This window comes from Mustela nivalis (genome assembly GCF_964662115.1).
Source record: "Mustela nivalis genome assembly, chromosome: 1".
NCBI lineage: Eukaryota > Metazoa > Chordata > Mammalia > Carnivora > Mustelidae > Mustela > Mustela nivalis.
Genome location: NC_139020.1, coordinates 176865589 through 176885599, shown reverse-complemented (window position 1 = coordinate 176885599; position 20011 = coordinate 176865589). Strand labels below are relative to the sequence as shown.

At 39.1% G+C, this 20011-nt stretch overlaps 1 protein-coding gene across 1 annotated transcript in view; it reads right to left on the bottom strand.

Annotated features, from left to right (window-relative positions):
- SHQ1 (SHQ1, H/ACA ribonucleoprotein assembly factor) overlaps positions 1-20011 on the bottom strand; it is a 102502-nt gene that overhangs the window by 27040 nt on the left and 55451 nt on the right. Inside the window, exon 10 of the mRNA XM_082697765.1 lies at positions 15581-15701. Within this exon, the coding sequence (XP_082553891.1) occupies positions 15581-15701 (121 nt within the window). The remainder of the gene's footprint in view (positions 1-15580; positions 15702-20011) is intronic.

Here is a 20011-nt window from a genome sequence, read left to right as displayed (position 1 = left end):
GTCCCAAAGGATCCTGTTTTCTCCCTCTCCTTCTGTTTCTCATGAATAAAGAAAATCTTTATTAAAAAAAAAAAAAAAAAAGATTGGAAAAGAGGAAACCGAACTGTCACTATGTGTACTGCTACTGTCTATATAGAAAACTGAAGGGAACATATACATAATAGTCAATTATGAAATCAATATAAAAATGTGAAATTAACATTTCTATATGCCTTAAACAGTTTGGAAGTCATTTAAAAATTATCATTTACAACAGCAACAAAAAGTCTAAAGCAATAATCCCAAAGATGTACAAAGATTTTAAGGAAAATATGATAAAATTTTACTGAAAGACACCAAAGACAACTTAAACACCGAGTCATATCATGTTATGGAAACAGACTCAGTGTTTTGGTCTCCCCAAACATATTAACGGACTCAAAGCAATTCTAATCAAAATGTTTTTCATGGAACTTGACAAGCCGATTCTAAGATATAAAGCCAGAGTAATTAAGAATGTATGGTATCTGCACATGACAGACAAGTCAAGCAGTGGAACTGAACAGACAACCCAGAAACAGATCCACGTATATACATAAACTTGATGGACGGCAGAATGAGCACTGCAGGATGCATGAGGCAAGAACGGACTATTTAATAAACGAAGCTGGGGTAAGGTGATCCATATGAGAAAAAATGAAACTGGATCCCCTGTCTCATAAAATACACCAAATCAGTTCCAGGTGGACTAAAGGCTTAGATGCTAGATGCAAAAGAATAAAAATTTCAGAAGATACTGTATGAGAGTATCTTTATGACATCCATATCATAAAAAGTTTCTTCAATGAGAAACACAAAGCCTGCCTCTAAAGGAACATACTGATAAATTCTACAACATTAAAATTAAAAACTTCTGTTTAGGAAGACACTACAAGGAACCTAAAAGATAAACTACAAACTGGGAGAAAATGTTTGCAACATATTTAACCAATAAACGACTAGTATCCAGAATACCAGAAGAATCCTAAAAATCAAGAAGAGAAAGAAAGCACTAATGAGCAAGAGGCAATACCAGAGACAGACGTTTCACAGAAGAGGGAACACGAATGGCTCATAAACACATGAAAAGATAACGGATAACTTCATTAGTTATCAAAAAAAACTGAAAATGGAAATGACAAAAGGAACTCTTTCAACACCCTTGCAGATTATCGAATCTTAAAATCCGAACAAGTACTGGCATTAGGGTTGAACTACAGAAGTTCTTATACACTGCTGGGGGCGTGAATAAATTAAAATAAATTGGTACCACCACTTTGGAAAACAGTTTGACATCACCCAGTCAACCATCCCCTAACTCCTAGCATTTGATTCCCAGGTACAGAGCTTACTAAAAAAGTATATAAAAGTGCACCACGAAGAATGCACAAAGATGCTCAGAGCAGTGTTTTCCTAACAACCCAAACGGGAAAGAAACCATTCAGAACAAACCATCTAGAGAATAGATAAATAAACTGCAATGTATCCAGACAAGGAGAAAGGACACAGTAGGAAAAAAAAAAAAAAAATAAGCTACACCACTGTACATCATCATGAATAAATCTAAGAAAAAGAAAAAAGTGTTATGTCAAATAGGCAAGTAATAGAAAAACACACACACTATAGGATTCCACTTACATAGCTGAGAAGCAAGCAAAACTAAAACTAACTTGGGGTACACCCAGAGATTGTAAAACTGTAAGGAAAAGCAAGGTAATGATTAACACAAAATTCAGGGTGTGGTTACAAGGTTGGGGGGCGGGCATGATTGGGATTGGTCCCACAGGAGCTTCCAGGTAACTATTTCTTTTCTCTACTCTTTTTTTTTTTTTTAAGCTTATTTATTTATTTTAGGGGCACCTGGATGGCTCAGTCCATTAAGTGTCTTCCTTGATCCCAAGGTCCTGGGATGGAGCCCCACATTGGGTTCCTACTCATTGGAGAGCCTTCTTCTTCCTCTCCCTCTGCTTCTCCCCCTGCTTGTGCTCTCTCTGTGTCAAATAAATAAATAAATAGTTTATTTTTTTTTTAGTAATCTCTACACCCATCATGGGACTTGAACTCATAACCTCGAGATCAAGAGTCACATACTCCTTTGACTGAGGCAGTCAGGCGTCCCTAGTAATCTATTTCTTCAGGTTAGTGGTGGGTACATTCATGTTCAGTTTCTTATTCTTCTTTAGAGTGTACATATATATTTTATATATTCCTGTATTACTTTATATATCATCAGAAAATATTTTAAAAAATAACTAAACTCTACCAACACACAAAAAGGCACACAAAAGGTAACCTTCAACAGACACCTGAGCCAATAGTTCCTTTAAATAAACAATAACGTAGACAAAGAAAAAAACTAACCCTTACCCTGAATTAGGAACTAAAGTACAGCTCACCCACAAAGAGGCTAAGTTCTGTATACAGAGGAATCTAAGAAAAGCTAAGAGAAAATTGAGAGAATTACTTTACACTGATTAGGGCTCTTCATCCATGCAGCTGTGCGGCCATAAACCAGGCATCACGCTCTCCATTGTCCTCTCCCTCTCCCCAGAACCGTGCTAGAGCTTCATGCTACTTCCCCAGGCAAACTACACTCGGGCGGCAAGCAATTCACACTACTATCCCAGGCACCTTCCCCCACCATACGACCCACTTCTCTCTCTGGCTGACCACTGCTCCAAGGAGAAACATTACACTTCCAAACACTACCTATAAAAGGGACCGTACAGTCTGGGCCGTGACCTCTCCTACCCCACCTCCCATACACGCACACTTTCTTTGTTTCAGCCACCTATCTTTTCTTTTGCAGCACTTTCCAAGGTTTGGATTTCACTTTTTGGACTGGTGATTATTTGATTAACAATTCTCTTCCCTTAGACCGTAAGTTCCTCGAAGAGGGGGGCATGTCTGGTTTTTGCTTACCATCCTAGGCTCAGAAACTTGGCAGGGAATGCTGCAAATAGTAGGACCTCATAACAATGTATTGAATGAATGAATGGTTCGAAGAAAAGATACTCAGGCCTAAAGCAGTCACAATCCCCCTGGCCAGCACTGCAGGATAGCAGGATAACAGGATCCTGAAAGATGTGAAACAAAGTAGATTCATGGCCTCATCTCTCACTCCCAAGCCTCAAGGGGAGAGTCCATCTTAGACTGGTAGAGGATCCTTGAAAAAACATGATCCGTGGAACAATGTTACACCGCCCTACACAGATGATGAGAAGATCCGTGTAGCTCTCATTTAAAAACAAAAACAAAACATTCTCTTACAAACCTGGAGCAAGAGTGGATCTTTCTGATAATACAGTAAGATAAACTCAGTATATATCTTCTGAACATTTTAGGTTTGAAATTCCACCTGAAATCATGGATTATAATAAAGCTTCTGAAACATAAGTACGTGTAGTGCTGCTGTGTTCAGAACACAAGCTTTGCAGCTTCTTCAGTTTTTTAAAGCTTGGTTCTTATAATTAATCCACTATTTAATAGAGTGGAGAGCCTTTGCCAATAGTTCTATTCAGATAGCTTTAGCTTACACAGCTCATAAGCGAAATCCTTTTAACTGCTGTGTCCATTAAAACAAGAATATAGGACATATGCTGACAACTGTAATTTAAAATATCAAGTAGAAAATGAAGGCAATTTCTCCCAGTAAGAACTAAACCCTTGTTTTCCTGAATCATTAGGATACTCCAAGGATAGAAATAAAATCTAAATTGGCTGGTGAGCTTACTTGAAATGACACGAGGATACTTAATACTACACGTGCAAAGGTATTTTATTCTTTGCTCCAAAGAACATCTCTGGGTTCTAGGAGGGTATCAAAAAATGACATCCCCAAAGAAGAATTCTGGGTTTGTATGTGGCCTGGGGTTAAAGGCAAGAATGAGCCTGGAGAAAATAAGGTGGTCAAAGCAGACATCACTTTCACATAGCACTCTTGTCTTTTAAAGACCACCACAGAATTTTAGATCTATGATGTAACATATCCACTGCAAGACTAAAAAAAGTGTAATTAAACAAAGGGCAAATATGTTATGATAGAAGTGTATTCTATTCCTTGACATGTTCTTATAAGACTAAGAACAGATGCATAGTAGACTTCTAATGGTGGTCGTTTTCCTGCTGTGCAAGTTCATATAAATAATAAAATGGAGCATAAAAACACTGAGAGAAACTCCACATTTGAAATAATGTCAAATTACCACTTGAGTTAAATGCAAAGTTCATATCTGCGAGATCGCAAACCAGCACTGATGGATTATCTAATTAGTCTGTTTATTTCATGTCACTCAGGGCACAAGGGCTTTCTTTTTTCATTCTTTTATTTAGTTGAGCCTTGCATGCAGACCACTGCACTTTTTACTTTATTTAGTTCTTTCCTTCCCCCCCCCCCCCAGATTTATTCAAGAGACAGAGAGAGAGCGCACACATGCACATGTGCCAGAGGCGGGAGATAGAGAGGAAGAGACAGAATCCTACATATACTCCCTACTGAACAGGGAACTTGTTCAATGTAGTGTGTTCAACGTAGAGCTCAAATCCACAACCAGTGAGATCATGACCTGAGCTGAAATCACGGGTCAGATGCTCAACCGACTGAGCCACCCAGGTGCCACTACTTAATTTAGTTCTCTAATATTCTATTACACTTGATGAAAAAAAACATTTAACAAGCATTTCTATCACCTCTGTAATTTCTTAAAATGTACATTGGAAGAAAAAAATATATGTTTACTAATAAGTATAAAATAGAAAAGGTGCCCATGAATAAGAGACAATCTTTTACCAGCATGAATAAGCTTCCTTCTGGGATTTTTGCTCTGTGAACCTATGTTTTAGTGTGACCACTTCAGCTCACACAGCTTTATACATACTGCTTTTTCCCATCTAGCTTTCCGGTTATGATTTTTCATGACAGCAGAACATCACAAACCCCCCTGGACAGTGGGCTCCTTGATGAAGAAATCTTGACCTTGATCTTACCTCCAGTACAGAGTACAATGCCAGCCAAGCAGGTGTTCAATAAATGTGGGGTTCAATTGGACTCTAACCACATTTAAAACAAATGAGCCACACAGAAGGGAAACATTTATAATTATAAATAATTATATTTAATAATTAAATAACTGATAATTATAAATAGGGTATGGATAATTAACAAAGACTTATAAATACTTCAGATAGATGTGGTATGATCTACAAAACTTTTTTCATAGGTGTATCTCCCCATGAGAAAAAGGAATAAATCAAATGGCTGTACCTGTTTCCTTAAGTCATGTCACAGATCACTCAACATGTCTCCTGGTCATGTGTGTAATTTGGGAATGACAATCTGGGGAACATCTTGGAACTGACAGTTGAAATACCTTCTTCCTTCTCAACCAGCTTACACACTGTCTCCAGACTCAGGGACAACAGGTGGGTACAGATCCTGGGATGGCAGAGATCCCTTGAGCCTGACTCCTCAGGGATGATATATGACTTTCCCAACAATACACTCTGAGTCAATGCTGCACACCAACAAACAGGTGGCATACAGATTTAAACATCCACCCACCTGCCCATCCAAACACCCACACGCTCTCTCTTATAACCTTCAACTCATTCTGAATTCTAACCTAAAGTAAACAAGCATGAAGTTACAGATTTCCTTTATCATTTACCCCCATACATAACATCTCTGTAAGTAAAGAGCATATATCCTTGTTTTATGCTAGGATATGAACAATAGAACACACACTGCAGTTCCTAGAAGAGACAGGTTTAGTATTGTGTAAAGAGAAGGTAAAGCTGCTTCTTTTCACTGAAGCTTTTAACTGAATTAGAACGGAAATTTTCAGCCCAATGACCATTTACTGAGTGTCATTAATAAGCAACATGCATTTGACTAAGGTGCTAGGGTACCAAGTTGAACATGACCTTTGCCCTTTAGAACATTCACAGTCCAGACTTCTCTGAGTCCTCTGTCCCTGAGTCAGTAATTAACAACCAAAGCACAAAATCATTCCTTATGGAATCATATGTCTTAAGAATAAACCTCTACCATACCCCACTCCTAGACACATGATTATTTCAAATTTCATTCTTTTTTAACCTCAAAATGACAGTTGGGTTTCTGTTCTTCACTGTGTTAAATTAACACAAGAATCCCCAAAGCAAAGACTGCATAAGGCCCAGTTGTTTGTGCTCAGGAAAGTACCTGTTGCCATCCTGACAAAGGCCCTGCGATGAGAAGTTAGGCTTCCTTTTCTTCACTGGGCAAACAGAAGAGACAACTGAAGCAGGGAGTGAGCACTTCACCGCGGCACACACATCTAAAGCTCTAGCACATGGGTTTCTATGCCTTCAACTCAGTTCAAGCAGCTGGCACAGACCAACTAGAGTCCCTAAAGCCCAACTCCCACGTGCCTAGGCAAGACACCCCCTCCTTTGCCATCATTCAGAAGAAACCTATGTGCTTCTCTTTGGAAATAAGGATGGTTGTTTCTCCAAACTTCTGATCAAGTATCCTATCACTAAAAGACGGTTGGTAGCCATCAAACATGATTTTTGCGAATAATCGTATGTTAAATATTAATGACTTTAATTTCTTCCTTTTAAAACAAACAGATATGCCTATTACAGTCTCCCTCCACTACAAGAAGATGGTTCAATGTGGTCCATGGGGTAAGTGCAATTCACTTTGGAGAATGAATGTAAAAATCGAAATCACAATTTTATATTATAAAACTCTCCAGGAAAAGGAATTAAGAGAAACATAAAATAAAAACATAAGGGGTGCTGAGTGGCTCAGTGGATTAAGCCTCTGCCTTCAGCTCAGGTTATGATCTTGGAGTCCCAGGATCAAACCGTATTGGGCTCCCTGCTCAGCGGGGAGCCTGCTTCTCCCTCTGCCCCTCACGCACTAACGTTCTCTCCCTCTCACTCTTTCTCTCAAATAAGTAAAAAAATTCTTTAAAAAAAAAATGAAAACAGAAAACATGATGTGTTTTATGACAGTACCAATTAATCATTAACTTTAAGAAAAGCACAGAGCTTCTATAAGGAAAAGAAAATACACTTAACAGCTACCATTTTCTTCAGTTTAAACCTTTCAAAAGGCCACACTAAGTAAAAACATTTAAAAATGAATCAGAAATTTGTTGACATCCACCCATTTAAAATACAGTCTGTCAAATTCTTTCAACATTCTGTTACTATCTATTTTTTTAAGATAAAAACCATTTCCTAGAAAGCTGTTTAAATTGCAAATAGTAAGCGAATAATCACTGATAAAACTATCTAAAATAAATATCATGTATCACTTAAAATCTGGAACCATACCTCAAGCAGGCCTGTCCCCCACCCCAGTCCCGACAACACACTCTGGAGCTCTATTTATTATTTTCCCAGCTTCTATTTATTCAGAAAAGTAGTCAGAGCAGGAAATGGGACAAGTCAAATGATCACAATCAATCTCATCACCTTCACAACATGCTGTGAGTGTAATTAATCCTCTGTTTATTTAGGGGACTTCACACCCCTTACATTAAGGCAGCGACTCCCTGCTGGCTTCGGTGGGGATAATTATGTTATAACAAGGATTGGGTTTCAATCATAATACACAGAAGAAAAAGGAAATTGTACTTGAAGTTGACAGTTTTTTTTTAAAAGCTTTCTTGTGACTCCATTCAAAGGACGCTCTTGACAAAGCTCTCCTTAAACAGAGCACTTTCCAAGTGTGATAACCACACGTACACCCCATTAATCAATGTAAGCCTCTTCTCTGAATAAGACATGAAGACAATCCGAGCACTGACAATTCTACATGAAGCAGAGAGGACTGGTTTACAAAACCAGACTACATCAAGCCCACCCGAACTCACCTGATCCTGTGAGCATCCTCCAAAGACCCCTGGTGGGTGAACAGGCCTCCGAACAAGGAGGAAAGGAAAGTACCAGTCTGTTCGCATAGTAGCTAATCTATAAAGCCCTGGCTCCAGCAAGCCAAAACCAAGGATCTGAGAAGACTAGAGCCAAGTACAGGGGACCAAAAATGAGTAAGGCCAGAGACAAACCTAACACCAATACCCAATCACAGTTCCAGAATGGGCTGGACGCAGGCAGACCTCCTTGTACCATATATGCAATGCATTCTCCAGTTCAAGGTCTGCCTATTTCACCTCTGAAACTTTCCATCTTTTTTTTACCAGAACTCACAGGTATGCTTTCTCCTCTAATCTCTACCTTAAGAAAATTAATGGAAAAATATAAAGCCTTGCCAACTCTATATTTACACACCTCTGTTTTTTTTTTTTTATTAAAATATCATAATCATGATGGCCACAGCACAAGTACAAGTAAAAATGATACATGAGTTAAGTTTCCAAATTTCTAAAACTTCTTAAATATGCCAAACCTTTTGTTGTCAAGGTCTGGATTCTTGACGGTTCGAGTATCTGTATGTATCAAGCTCCGGAGGGAGCTCATCATCTCAGTAATAGTTCACTACCCTTCAATGCCTTTCAAACTCTTGGATAATCAAAAAATGTGCAAGACACTGAACATTACTGAGTTCTAGCTCTTAGTAAAAACAAAACAAAACATGCTATCCTGGAATAGTAAAAGCTGTTAGGTAAAAACTAGGAAAACCTAAATAAACTATGGACTTTTGTTTATAATAACATATCAATAATGGCTCGTTAATGGTGACAAATACACCTACCGATGTAAGATGTTAATCACAGGAGAACTGCATGTGGGTTATCTGGGAATTCTGTACCACATTCATCATTTTCTTTATTTTTTTTTTTAGAAATAATAAAACTATTCTAAAATAAAAAGCTTACCTTCAAAAAAACAGTAGGAGCAAAATCACAAATAAAGAAAACATAATAAGCCAAAAAACAAAAAAAAAACCACACACACACAATAAAAACCCCCCACGAAATTTTAACATTCAGACACAGAATTCTTTCGCTAGTTTTCTCAATACATAGTTACAGGGAGCATTCACATCTTTACAAAGAGTTATTTTAGCCTGAAATCTGTGGGAACATTCATAATCCTATGATTTATTGGCACATTTCTTGTAAGAGAAGCCTAATGAAGAGCAGCGGTCCCCAGTGGGCACTGCTGAACTACTGGTGATAAAGGTAAAGAACCATTAAGTAAATCCTTTCTATATGAAACCCCACGGAAGGGATACAAATGAATGAATATTGGCATGCACTAATCTTTTCTTATGGAGATAAAACCCACTCCCATCCAGGATGAATTTGTGGATTTAATTAAAAATAAACAGTAAAACCAAAGAGCAACTTGACATGCCAGAATAAGCACCTTACCAAGAATGATTTCAATTCAAGAGAGGTTTAACTTGCTTGAAATTATGCACAATTGTTTCTTGAAATTTCTATATGCTAATCATTAGCAGCTAATGTAACGCTTGAACGTTTTGCCATTTATTGCAGAAGCAATTTCTCATACAAAAGTAAAACCTAGCCCTCTAGGTGGTTTTATTATCTGGTATACCTGAAATCACCTTCAGTACTGTGTCTTTACTCTGAGTATCGGTGCCATGAGGAATGGTGCAATGTCAGGGTTCTTCCTCAGCTATGGCTCAAAATAGCATCACAGAGTTACAGCAGTGACCTCTTAAGGTACCTGCATGCCCTCCATGTCCCCTTCTCTGAGAAGGCCACACACTCGTGACAGAGTGGGCCCTGGCACCATGTGTGTGCCACCTTAGAGAGCATCCCCACTGGGATCAAGGCAACTGGACCAGGAAAAGACATGGACCTATGGCCAGGTCAATCACATTCTTCCTCTGGGAATTACAAGCAAGGGGCTTCAGAGTTTCTCTCTCCTGAAACCAGGTGCACGTGAACTCAGGTATAAGACAGCAAGAAACTCTCCACGTACATCAAGAGAGAAGGGTGGCAGGGACTTGTAGGAAGGAGCAACTCAAGTGACCACATGTCACCAGACATAAAAGCTGACTGCTGCACTTCTTCAGGACTTGAGCTCATGAGGCCCAGCTGCCCTCCCCACTCCTGGCTTCCAGAAGATGACCTATAACCTCCTAATTAATCTCCTATTTTTTACTATAAAAGTCCAAGTGCATTTGCCTTGTGTACCCAAATGGAGAAATCAGGATTTTAAATGTGGTCCTCTTACCAAAACATCATGACCCCAAGCTAACTGTGAACTCTCTCTTATTCATAATAAAGGGATACTACAAGGATAGATAAAACTTATCTAAATGAAAAAAGCCTCACACCCATTCTCACCCCCCCAACACACCACAGCTACAACCAGGAAATCTGTTCTTCGTGATGCTTACATGTTTTATTCTTCTACTCCTCTGCATGATGGTTTTGTCCCAGCCTGGAATGCATCCATTCCCAATTATTATGATATTCATATATATAACAGTACTATGCAACCAGATACCATTGTTTATGTTTTGCTATTAATTTATTTCCCTTCTTCATCCAAACTCTCTTCCATACATCTTTTCCAGCTGTGATCCAAATGTTCCTGACTACTTCTTTATGGACATTCCTTAGAGACCCCAAATTGACATTTCTAAAACTCATCTTCCCTCCCTCTGTCTTCTCTTCCAACTTATGCCCTCTCTCCACTCTTGTGTACTTTCACCAAGTATGTTAACTGGCCAAGTCAAAATGTGGATCTCCTCTTTGACGTTTCCCCTTCTCACTCTCCCTGACATCCTGTCATTACCAAGTTCTGGCCCATGAGCCCCTCAAATCTGACCAGTCTCCTTCTCTGCTCACCCGGCTGGCTCAGTCTAAGCCTTCTGCCTGCATCACCTGCAAGCTGGTGAGGCTTTCTGGGTTAAGTCTGAGCTCTGCCCCACTCAATTCATTCCCTGTAAGGGGACCTGATGGCTCTTTACAGAATCTGAATCTCATCACATCACTCACCCAGAAACTGCATGGCTTAACCTCTTCAGTTGCTCCCTACTCTCCCAGACAGAAGGCCAAGCATCTTTAAGTGGCCAAAGCTCTACATAAACTCCTTGGCCTCATTTTTTTCTTCCATGCCTATACGTATGGTCCATCCATCCTGAGCTCTTGAGCTCTTTAAAAGAACCTTATGCTTCTGTACCTACTGTGAAAGACACTCTGCTCCTGCTTCCCCATCTGCATCTGACCAACTCTTACTCCTCTTTTAACTCTCAGCTTCAACTGTTCGTTGCAGAAGCTGTTTCCTCTACCCCAAGGCTAGAGGTGTGGTTTCCTAAGTACCTCCACAGCATCCACGCTTCCCTACTGCAGCCACTCGCAGGATATAGCACTGTGCTCCATCTGTACTCCCCCCTACAAGAGCAGCTGGAACACAGGGTATCTCCCGCCCACCTGAGTGTCCCTATCACCCATCTCAGTACCTAGCATATATTGTAAGGCTTCACAGTCAGTGGCTGAAGACGTAAATAATTATGCTTCTACGCTCAATGCTGATGTTCTACCTTGGCCTGAGTTACTGCCACACCCATGACTTTCAGCAGAGAAGTCAGGAAAAAGAGAGGGCTCAATGGAAGAGATTTATGCTGTTCCCAGACACATGACCCTCTCCTCTACAAAAGCACATACACAGAGAAAGCAATAGAAACAGTATAAAGCAAAGATGAGGTCCCAAGTTTTCTAAAACTTTAAGATTCCAGGGCAGAAATGGCTTTATGGTCACTCACAACTGAGGAAACTAAGGTGCAGGATTTATCAAATTAGAATTATTCAGTGACATAATGGCTTCCCTCCACTGACTTTGCACCTCTGTATCCAAAGGACCACAAAATAAGACTGAGTGGAGCAAAATATGCTAAAAAACAGTGAAAATAATAAATGCACCAAATGTATTAATCAGGGTAAACTATCAGTTCAACGTAAAACGGCTAAGCACATCAAAGACATTTTTGTTCTTTTCCCTATAACCTACTACCTTTAAAAAACTGTACTAAGGAGAAAAGGTGTGATTTAACACCTTCATGACAAGCTCAAGCTTAGACTAAAGACAGCCAGTATTTTAGATTTTAATTTTCATTTTTTTAAAAAGAAACAACCAAAATTTTTCCATGTAGCAAAAAACAAAGTCATTCCCTATTTGATCTCTCGTGTTTCAAAATACACAATGCATTAAAACCACAAGGTCTCAAATTTTCTTCAGTGGGCAGATACTTCTTTTATAATGAGAAAAATACTAGTTATCTTTTTAAGAAATGCTATGCTATAGATACTATGCTATAAAGGAAAATTATTTCCAGGGTACTATTACAAGGATAAGACAAGTTACAGAATGATTAAGTGCAGTATTATTTTCACTGTTTAAAAAATGCACTGGAAAACAAGTAGAGGAAATATTAAAATACTAATGTGGGCTGCACTGAATAAAGAGATGAAGTGACTTCTAAAGTCTTACCACCGATGGGAGGAAAACATGGAACCTATTTTACAGCTCATGCTTTTCTCTCCCCACTTACATAAAAGGTTGTGAACTTTCAGAGGGTCAGAACTATCCCTGTTACTGGTAAGTGCAGCTCACCAGGAAAGAAATCAGGGAAGGGCAAAATCTACTGAATGTAGCTGAAAATGTCAATTAAAATAAGAGGAAAAAAAAAAGTAAGAGCCAATGCATAGTTTTTAAAGTGCTATGTTTGTTTGTTTTTAATGATGAAAAATGCTCTTTCAGTTGGCTCTATAGGTAACTTTGAATTTAATGAAAACTGACTGTGTTCCTAAGGGACTGTGATGGGGCCACACAGGTGCTTATTCACAGGGACCCAAAACTTCAGGGGGGAAAGAGATTAAGCACTTCAATTATTACAAAAGAGGCAGGCATGAGATGTGCCCATATGTTCTTAAACCAAGTGCTATGGGAACATCCAGGAGGAAGATGAGTGAGTCATTAATTCTTCTTCCTATAGAAAAAGCTCCCTAAAGGGAGGGCTTTTTTCTTTTCTTTTCTTTTCTTTTCTTTTCTTTTCTTTTCTTTTCTTTCTTTCTGTGTGTGTGTGTGTGTGTGTGTGTGTGTGTTTTCCCACATGGCATGGGTAAAGAAAACTGGTTGTCTAGGTGGCCTGTCTGGGAAAACATAAAATCCAGACCCAGAAACCCGGAGACTGTCACACACCTAACTCTTAGAGGCTACATGACCTCAAGCAAATCCCTTTCTCCGGCGGCCACCCAGGGAGCATCTGTGGCCCTGACCACCGCACTCGAAATTTCCAGGGAAGCTTACAGTGAAGGATGGCAGGGAGCGTTTCTCTCCAGAGAAATAATTTGCCACCTGTCACTCAGAATAAGAATACAGGACCTTCCATTTTGAAAATCTGCGAATATGCGAATATGTTCTATGAGACACTGGTATCACAAGGAAAAATAACTACACAGTATAGAGTACAACTTAGGATTTAACTGTTGCCTGAATTTCATTAACTCAAAGTAAGAATGACTTTGCTATTCACATTCCAGCAAGTTTTTGCTAAAGTGAACGTCTGACTGTAAAAAGGAAACGCTGTTTCGTGCTCATTATAATTTAGTACTTGTCTGCTATTTTAAATACAATTTTGGTCTTTATTATTCTAATCAAAAACATCAAGTAGAGATGAAGGAAAATGCGGAACTATTTGAAAACATAAAAATAAGAAGCTAGATTTCACTGATAAACTAACTGGGAAAGAAAGACACCAGGTGAAACATGAGGAAGAAATTCATTATGAAAATCAAGAACATTCACTGCTGTATAATTAATTTACAACCAAGACAGTTTGGTAAACACGATACTGGAAAGCTCAAATGTGTTGTGTTTGAAAAATTAAAAATTAAATTAGAAAATTTAATAAAATTCAGGGAAATGAACAAATATGTTATTTCAGGGACAGAAAAATAGCCAGGCCCCACCACAGTTAAAATATAACACACAAAACGAAAATAAGATAGCCTATTTAGGGAAAAGAAAGTTGTGAACAAATCGGTAAAGTCGAAACAATTTTTCCAAAGTAATTAGAAGCGTTCTTGCTGGCTTCCCTCTCCTGTCTCACTTACCAATACACTATATCTCTTTGAAAAAAATGACTGTTATTATAACAATTATTAGGGACCTAGGAATTGCATTTCATTTCCTGCCACTTAAAACCAAGTGAAAAAGGATTTTATGTGCAAGAAGGTGTGCTAATCCCCACACAGACACGAGGACACACACCCTTCCACTTTAATGCAACACGATCTTCTCTCTAGTTAATAAGGAATGCCACAGAGAAAAGAGGTGCTCACAGAAATGGGATCCTCACACAAATCTCAATGCTCATTACATGTTTATAAAATCCTCACCCTGAAGGGAACAAGAAAAACCCGTACAAATAGTCTATTTCAATTTAATTTTATTATGAAAACAACAGGAAATGGCAGCAGGGTACTTGATAAGCTCAATTAGCAGGAGGATGAAATGAATTGATGACGTGCCATGATGACCTCAGGGGTTAAAGATGCAGTTTTCCATCTGGCGACACAGAGATTGCCACCACAAACACCGCTGCCACCTGCTGCATGGCAGTAGGCATTATGTGAGCAGACCACTGGTTCCTCCATACAACACACAGAGCCCTAAGTTGTGTCTTATTTCACTCTGCATGTAATTGCTTCCCAATAGAAAACAAAAATAAATTCTACACAGTGGCTCACTCAGAACAGGCACTAGAGGTAAACTAATGCACTCACTGACCAATCGCAGCAATGTGACAATGACCACGACTGTTGCTCTTCTAAGTCCAGAATGACACCGTGCCATCATTTTCCTGAGCACCTAAGAGACACCACCATCCGGAGCTCTATTTGTGTGCTCTCAATTAATCGTCCTCTGCTACCGAAATGGATAACGTGGGCAGCGCTGTTGAACCTCTTCACAAAATGAAAGCTCACTGCCTTTTTAAACTCCATAGGGTTCCCTGATGGAGGAGGCGACGGTAAATACTTTGGGCAAAGCTTGCCTATACCACGTTGGTGAGTATTCGGTCCCTTAGATACGTGTTTTAGTTATCAAGAATCATGTTATGAAGCTTTGAATGTTGTCTTTTTTTTTACTCTGAAGAATAGAATCTGTAAGCTAGCAGTTAGCCAATGGGATGACAGCTGATTAGGTCTGTGTCCTGTGAGGTTTGCAGAGATGCCCACATGCACACACATATATACACACACTCACTCACATCCCCACTGTAAGTAATCTGCAGACACAAGTTTGGACACTCAAGGATGGAACCTTGAGATTTTATATTGGATAGTCAAAAACACAGCAATGAATACTCACAACCCTCTGTCTGCATGCCTGTTTTCTAGGCTAGAACCATGTTTCCCAATAAAATTAACTTTTCACCATCTGTACCTCCTCCTGAAGCAAATTTGCAAAGCTCCCCATGTTGATCTTCTTTAAAATGTTTGGTAGCTAGATGGGGTTTCTTTTTCATTACAACTTACCTCCCAGGCTACTTCATTTGCTTCCTCCTGGGTCAAGAGGCATTCCAGAAATGTGAGCATGTAAAATTCATAAGTAACTCAAAACTTACTTGGCTTTCTGAATCCACACACAGTAGTCTGAGATGTAGAGATCATTCAGAATATAAGCGGGGTCGTTTTCCTGAAAAATTTTGTGAACATCCAGTAGACATTTTAAAACTGCACTTTTACCTAAAGACAATTAAAAAAAAAAAAAAGAAATCATTCTTGAAAAAAAACCCACATCTGATTATCTTAAACTGAAAAATTCAGATACTGCAAGGTAATATATTTGTAGCAGGTCAAAATCTTAACCATGATTTTAAAATATTTTTAACATTCTTTTATTGCATGAAATCTTATCAGTCCTATAAAGCCCAAAGCTCTTTATTTTTTCCATTATAAATTATGAATAAATCTTATGCTCTACTTTATAGCTAATTAATTGTGGTTACTATAAAAACAGTATAAAACACAACTAAGTACATTAAGCAAATAAGAGGAAACTTTTTCTCATGAAATGAATATTTAAATCTACCACAGTTTTAATTATAAAATATTCTTCTAATTTAAGCTTTCAAAACACCATGAAGAAATTATATTCTGGTTTTTAAACTTCTTTATTTTTTATGTCAACATTTTTTGTTAAACAATTATCTGGTACTAACTTAAGTGTTCGCACCTTAAAGAACTGAAGAAAACACAAGACTGAAAACTAAAATATCACAGCACTCACTCAAAAAGAAGCTGACAAAATCACTTGGAAAAAAGCCATCAAGTACTAAACTCTCCTTGAATCTAATTACTTCCTCCTGGTTGTTAAATGAACCCAATTTTAATCCCAACAAAAGCCTCCAAAAGAAACCTTGGACAACTCAACAATTCCCTAGGTGTCCCGAACTTCAGGACATTCCCTGAAATATACTGACTCTTAAGGCAAATTACTACTAAATCTAGAGTAGTGTCACTTCCTTTGATCAGTAAAACACAGCATTCTCAGTTTAGCAGTTTCATTCTTATCTTTACAGTCCCCAAACATAAAAATACTGTATATCACTTTCCTGAAGATCCTGGATGTGCTTTCATTGACATTTCCCATTTGACTTTTAAACAGGATAAAAGAATCACGAGCTAGATAATGACACCGCAAGGTGCCAAAACTGTTGCCACTAAAATTTTAACACAATTAACCCTAGAAAATACATTTCAAAAGAGCAGGGACTTCTGTTTTATTGATTTTTTTTTAAAAAAGATTTTATTTGGGACGCCTGGGTGGCTCAGTTGGTTAAGCAGCTGCCTTCAGCTCAGGTCATGATCCCAGCGTCCTGGGATCGAGTCCCACATCTGGCTCCTTGCTCGGCAGGGAGCCTGCTTCTCCCTCTGCCTCTGCCTGCCTCTCTGTCTGCCTGTGCTCGCTCTCTCTCCCTCTCTCTCTGACAAATAAATAAATAAAATCTTTTTTTAAAGATTTTATTTATTTATTTGAGAGAGCAAGCACAGAGGGAGAGGGCAGAGGGAGAAGCAGACTCCCTGATGAGCAGAGAGCCTGACTTGGGACTCTATCCCAGGACCCTGGGATCATGACTTGAGCTCAAGGCAGACGCTTAACCAACCAAGCCATCCTGGCACCCCATGTTTCAGAACAGAACTTTGCAGCATCAAATTTATAATTTCATTATTTTAAGAATGAATGGGGGCACCTGGGTGGCTCAGTGGGTTAAGCCTCTGCCTTTGGCTCAGTCATGATCTCAGGATCCTGAGATCGAGCCCCACATCAGGCTCTCTGCTCAGCGGGGAGCCTGCTTTCCCCTCTCTCTCTGCCTGCCTCTCTGCCTATTTGTGATTTCTTTCTCTGTCAAATAAATAAATAAAGTCTTTAAAAAAAAAAAAAAAAAGAATGAATGAACGTCTACTTCACACTCTTGCACTTCCTTTCATCTCAGGACCTTATACGGTAGCCCTGAGGATTCCTCCTGGAAACATCCCTCACTGCAGTCCTTTCCCCTCCACTCCTGGTACACTATCCTCACCTGTACTCTCATCATTTCATGCCTTGACTGTAAGATCTTCCTATGTCCTCACATTGCAGACTCTCTCCTTCTAATCCCCTGACACCCTTCTGTGCGGACTGCTTTCCTCAAGTCCCTGCAGCTGCACATGCATGCTTTCAAGGTCCTCTCCTCAATTGGTTCCCATACCCAGAGCTGCCTTTTCTTCTCCACTCAACTTAATGGCATCTTACCCTGCCTTCACGGCCTAGCCTAAGACTTCACACTTTAGGAAGCCTGGGCTCACCTCCTTGTCTTTGGAGCTCTCTACTGACTGCTGCAAAGAAACATGGAAACAAAATAGGTGATCCTTCTCAGAGACTTCCCTGCTCATTTCAAGCAGCAGAAGCTCAGGTTCAAGGTAGTAAGATACTCACAGGACCCAAATTCTGAACTGACCAGCTTGTGGCTACCCATACGTTCTTGGCCCATTCTGTCGCCAACACATTTTATTATTCCAGAGTTAGAAATTAAGTTCAAAGCAGGGGCCATGCCTTTTTCAAAAATTTTAACTATGCGGCTTCCTCACACGCAGATGGGAAGAATGCCAATAAAAACCCCATTGCTCAATTGGTTAGAAAAACAAATACTTAGAAGGCCTAAAACTACATTTGGTTAAGTGAAGACCAGAACTGGGACTATCAGTGTGGCCCAGGTTAACTGTATCAAATTACTAGTGTGGACCCCCCCATGGCACGCCTATTTTCATTACGAAGTATGTGATGTTGAAGGCAGAGTTTGATGACAGGAGGCAGGAAATACAATCAAAACTCACAGAAGTGATGAAACCAAGTTAGCCATGTTATCCCAAGAGGGAAAAAAAAAGAAAAGAACTAACTAAAGTGTAGAATTTCTTGAACAGTTTTAATTGCCAAGAGAAGAAAATATCAAGGCAAGCATATGCCAATTTCTTACTTTCTCTCTCTCTCTCTCTTTTGGGGGACAGGGTTCAAGGAGGAGTTTACTTTTATAACCACCAACTTCAAGTTTTAAAGGTTAATCTTAGGTCTCTACAAAACAACAACCACCACCACCACCAAACAAACAAAAGAAAAAAACACACAAAAGTATTTACTTGAAATTTTCACAAGCCTGTGTATAGTGTGACAGCCCAGAATCCTGCACCTCGAGATGCCATGCCTTACCAAAAATGCAGGATTTGGAGCAAGACCTCACAGCAAATAATGGAGTGAAGAAAAAGGGGAGATATACTGGCTTGAAGGACAGTGGGAAAAGGAGCGAAAAGGAGACTTAAAATGGGGTGGGTTTAGGGAACAACAGGAAAAGATCATTTGGTTGGCGCAGGTGGTTCAAGCAGGGAAATGGGGAAGAGGAAGCAGGTTGAGTTGGGAGAAAGTCAGAGAGTATCAAGGGCTGGGGTGACAGGTATATGAAAGATGAGGTATGAAGGCCTGAATGCAGTTGTGGACAGCAGGGATAAGAGGCCCAACTCGAGGGATTTTTATTAAGAAGGGTATGGAAGTAAGGTCACTCATGTGTTTAATGAAAATACAAGGCAACCACTACCTTAATGAAATTACATAGCTTCCCTTAGCAGACATGCCTCGTGTAAGATTGACCCCTTGCTAAAGGCCACAGGCAAATTCACATCTTCACTATCACCAAAGAAAAATAATAATATAAGAAATGTCAAAAATAGGGGCGCCTGGGTGGCTCAGTGGGTTAAGCCGCTGCCTTCGGCTCAGGTCATCATCTCAGGGTCCTGGGATAGAGTCCCGCATCGGGCTCTTTGCTCAGCAGGGAGCCTGCTTCCCTCTCTCTCTCTCTCTCTGCCTGCCTCTCCATCTACTTGTGATTTCTCTCTGTCAAATAAATACATAAAATCTTAAAAAAAAGAAAGAAATGTCAAAAATAATAATTGTTTTAATTTAAAGAGAAGTTACATTGTATTTGTATGTTTTGACTCCTATTTTCTCAAAAAAAAAAAAAAAAAAAGAAGACAAATACACATAGGAAAAAACCCATTTAAATACATTTACACCCAAACAATATTAATGTGTATCTCTGCATTCACTGAAAAGGTATCTAAGTGCCTGACATGTGCCCACCACTGTTTTACATGTGAAATTACAGTTGCTTACTCTTCTTTGTACTTTCCCCTTTTCAAGATTTCCCCACAACAAACATTTATTTGTTTAACAAAAAGTTAGACACACACAGCTACACAGCCAACCCTTGAAATATCAGCAAAGTATGCTAAAAAATTTTAATTCATATTTAAATTCTCTTTAAATTGTAGTTTTGAACAACTGAGAAGCAATATTTAGATCAGGTAATTTTAGAAAATCACATGCAAGGCAATTTTGAAAGGGAAAGTTGTGCGCTCTTGGAAAGCTGTGTTTTCACGGTATGTCTCATTCAAACTATTTTCACAGTATGCTATGTGACAAAAAAAGGTAAGAGATAACTAGGCTACTGGCAGTTGACAATCTA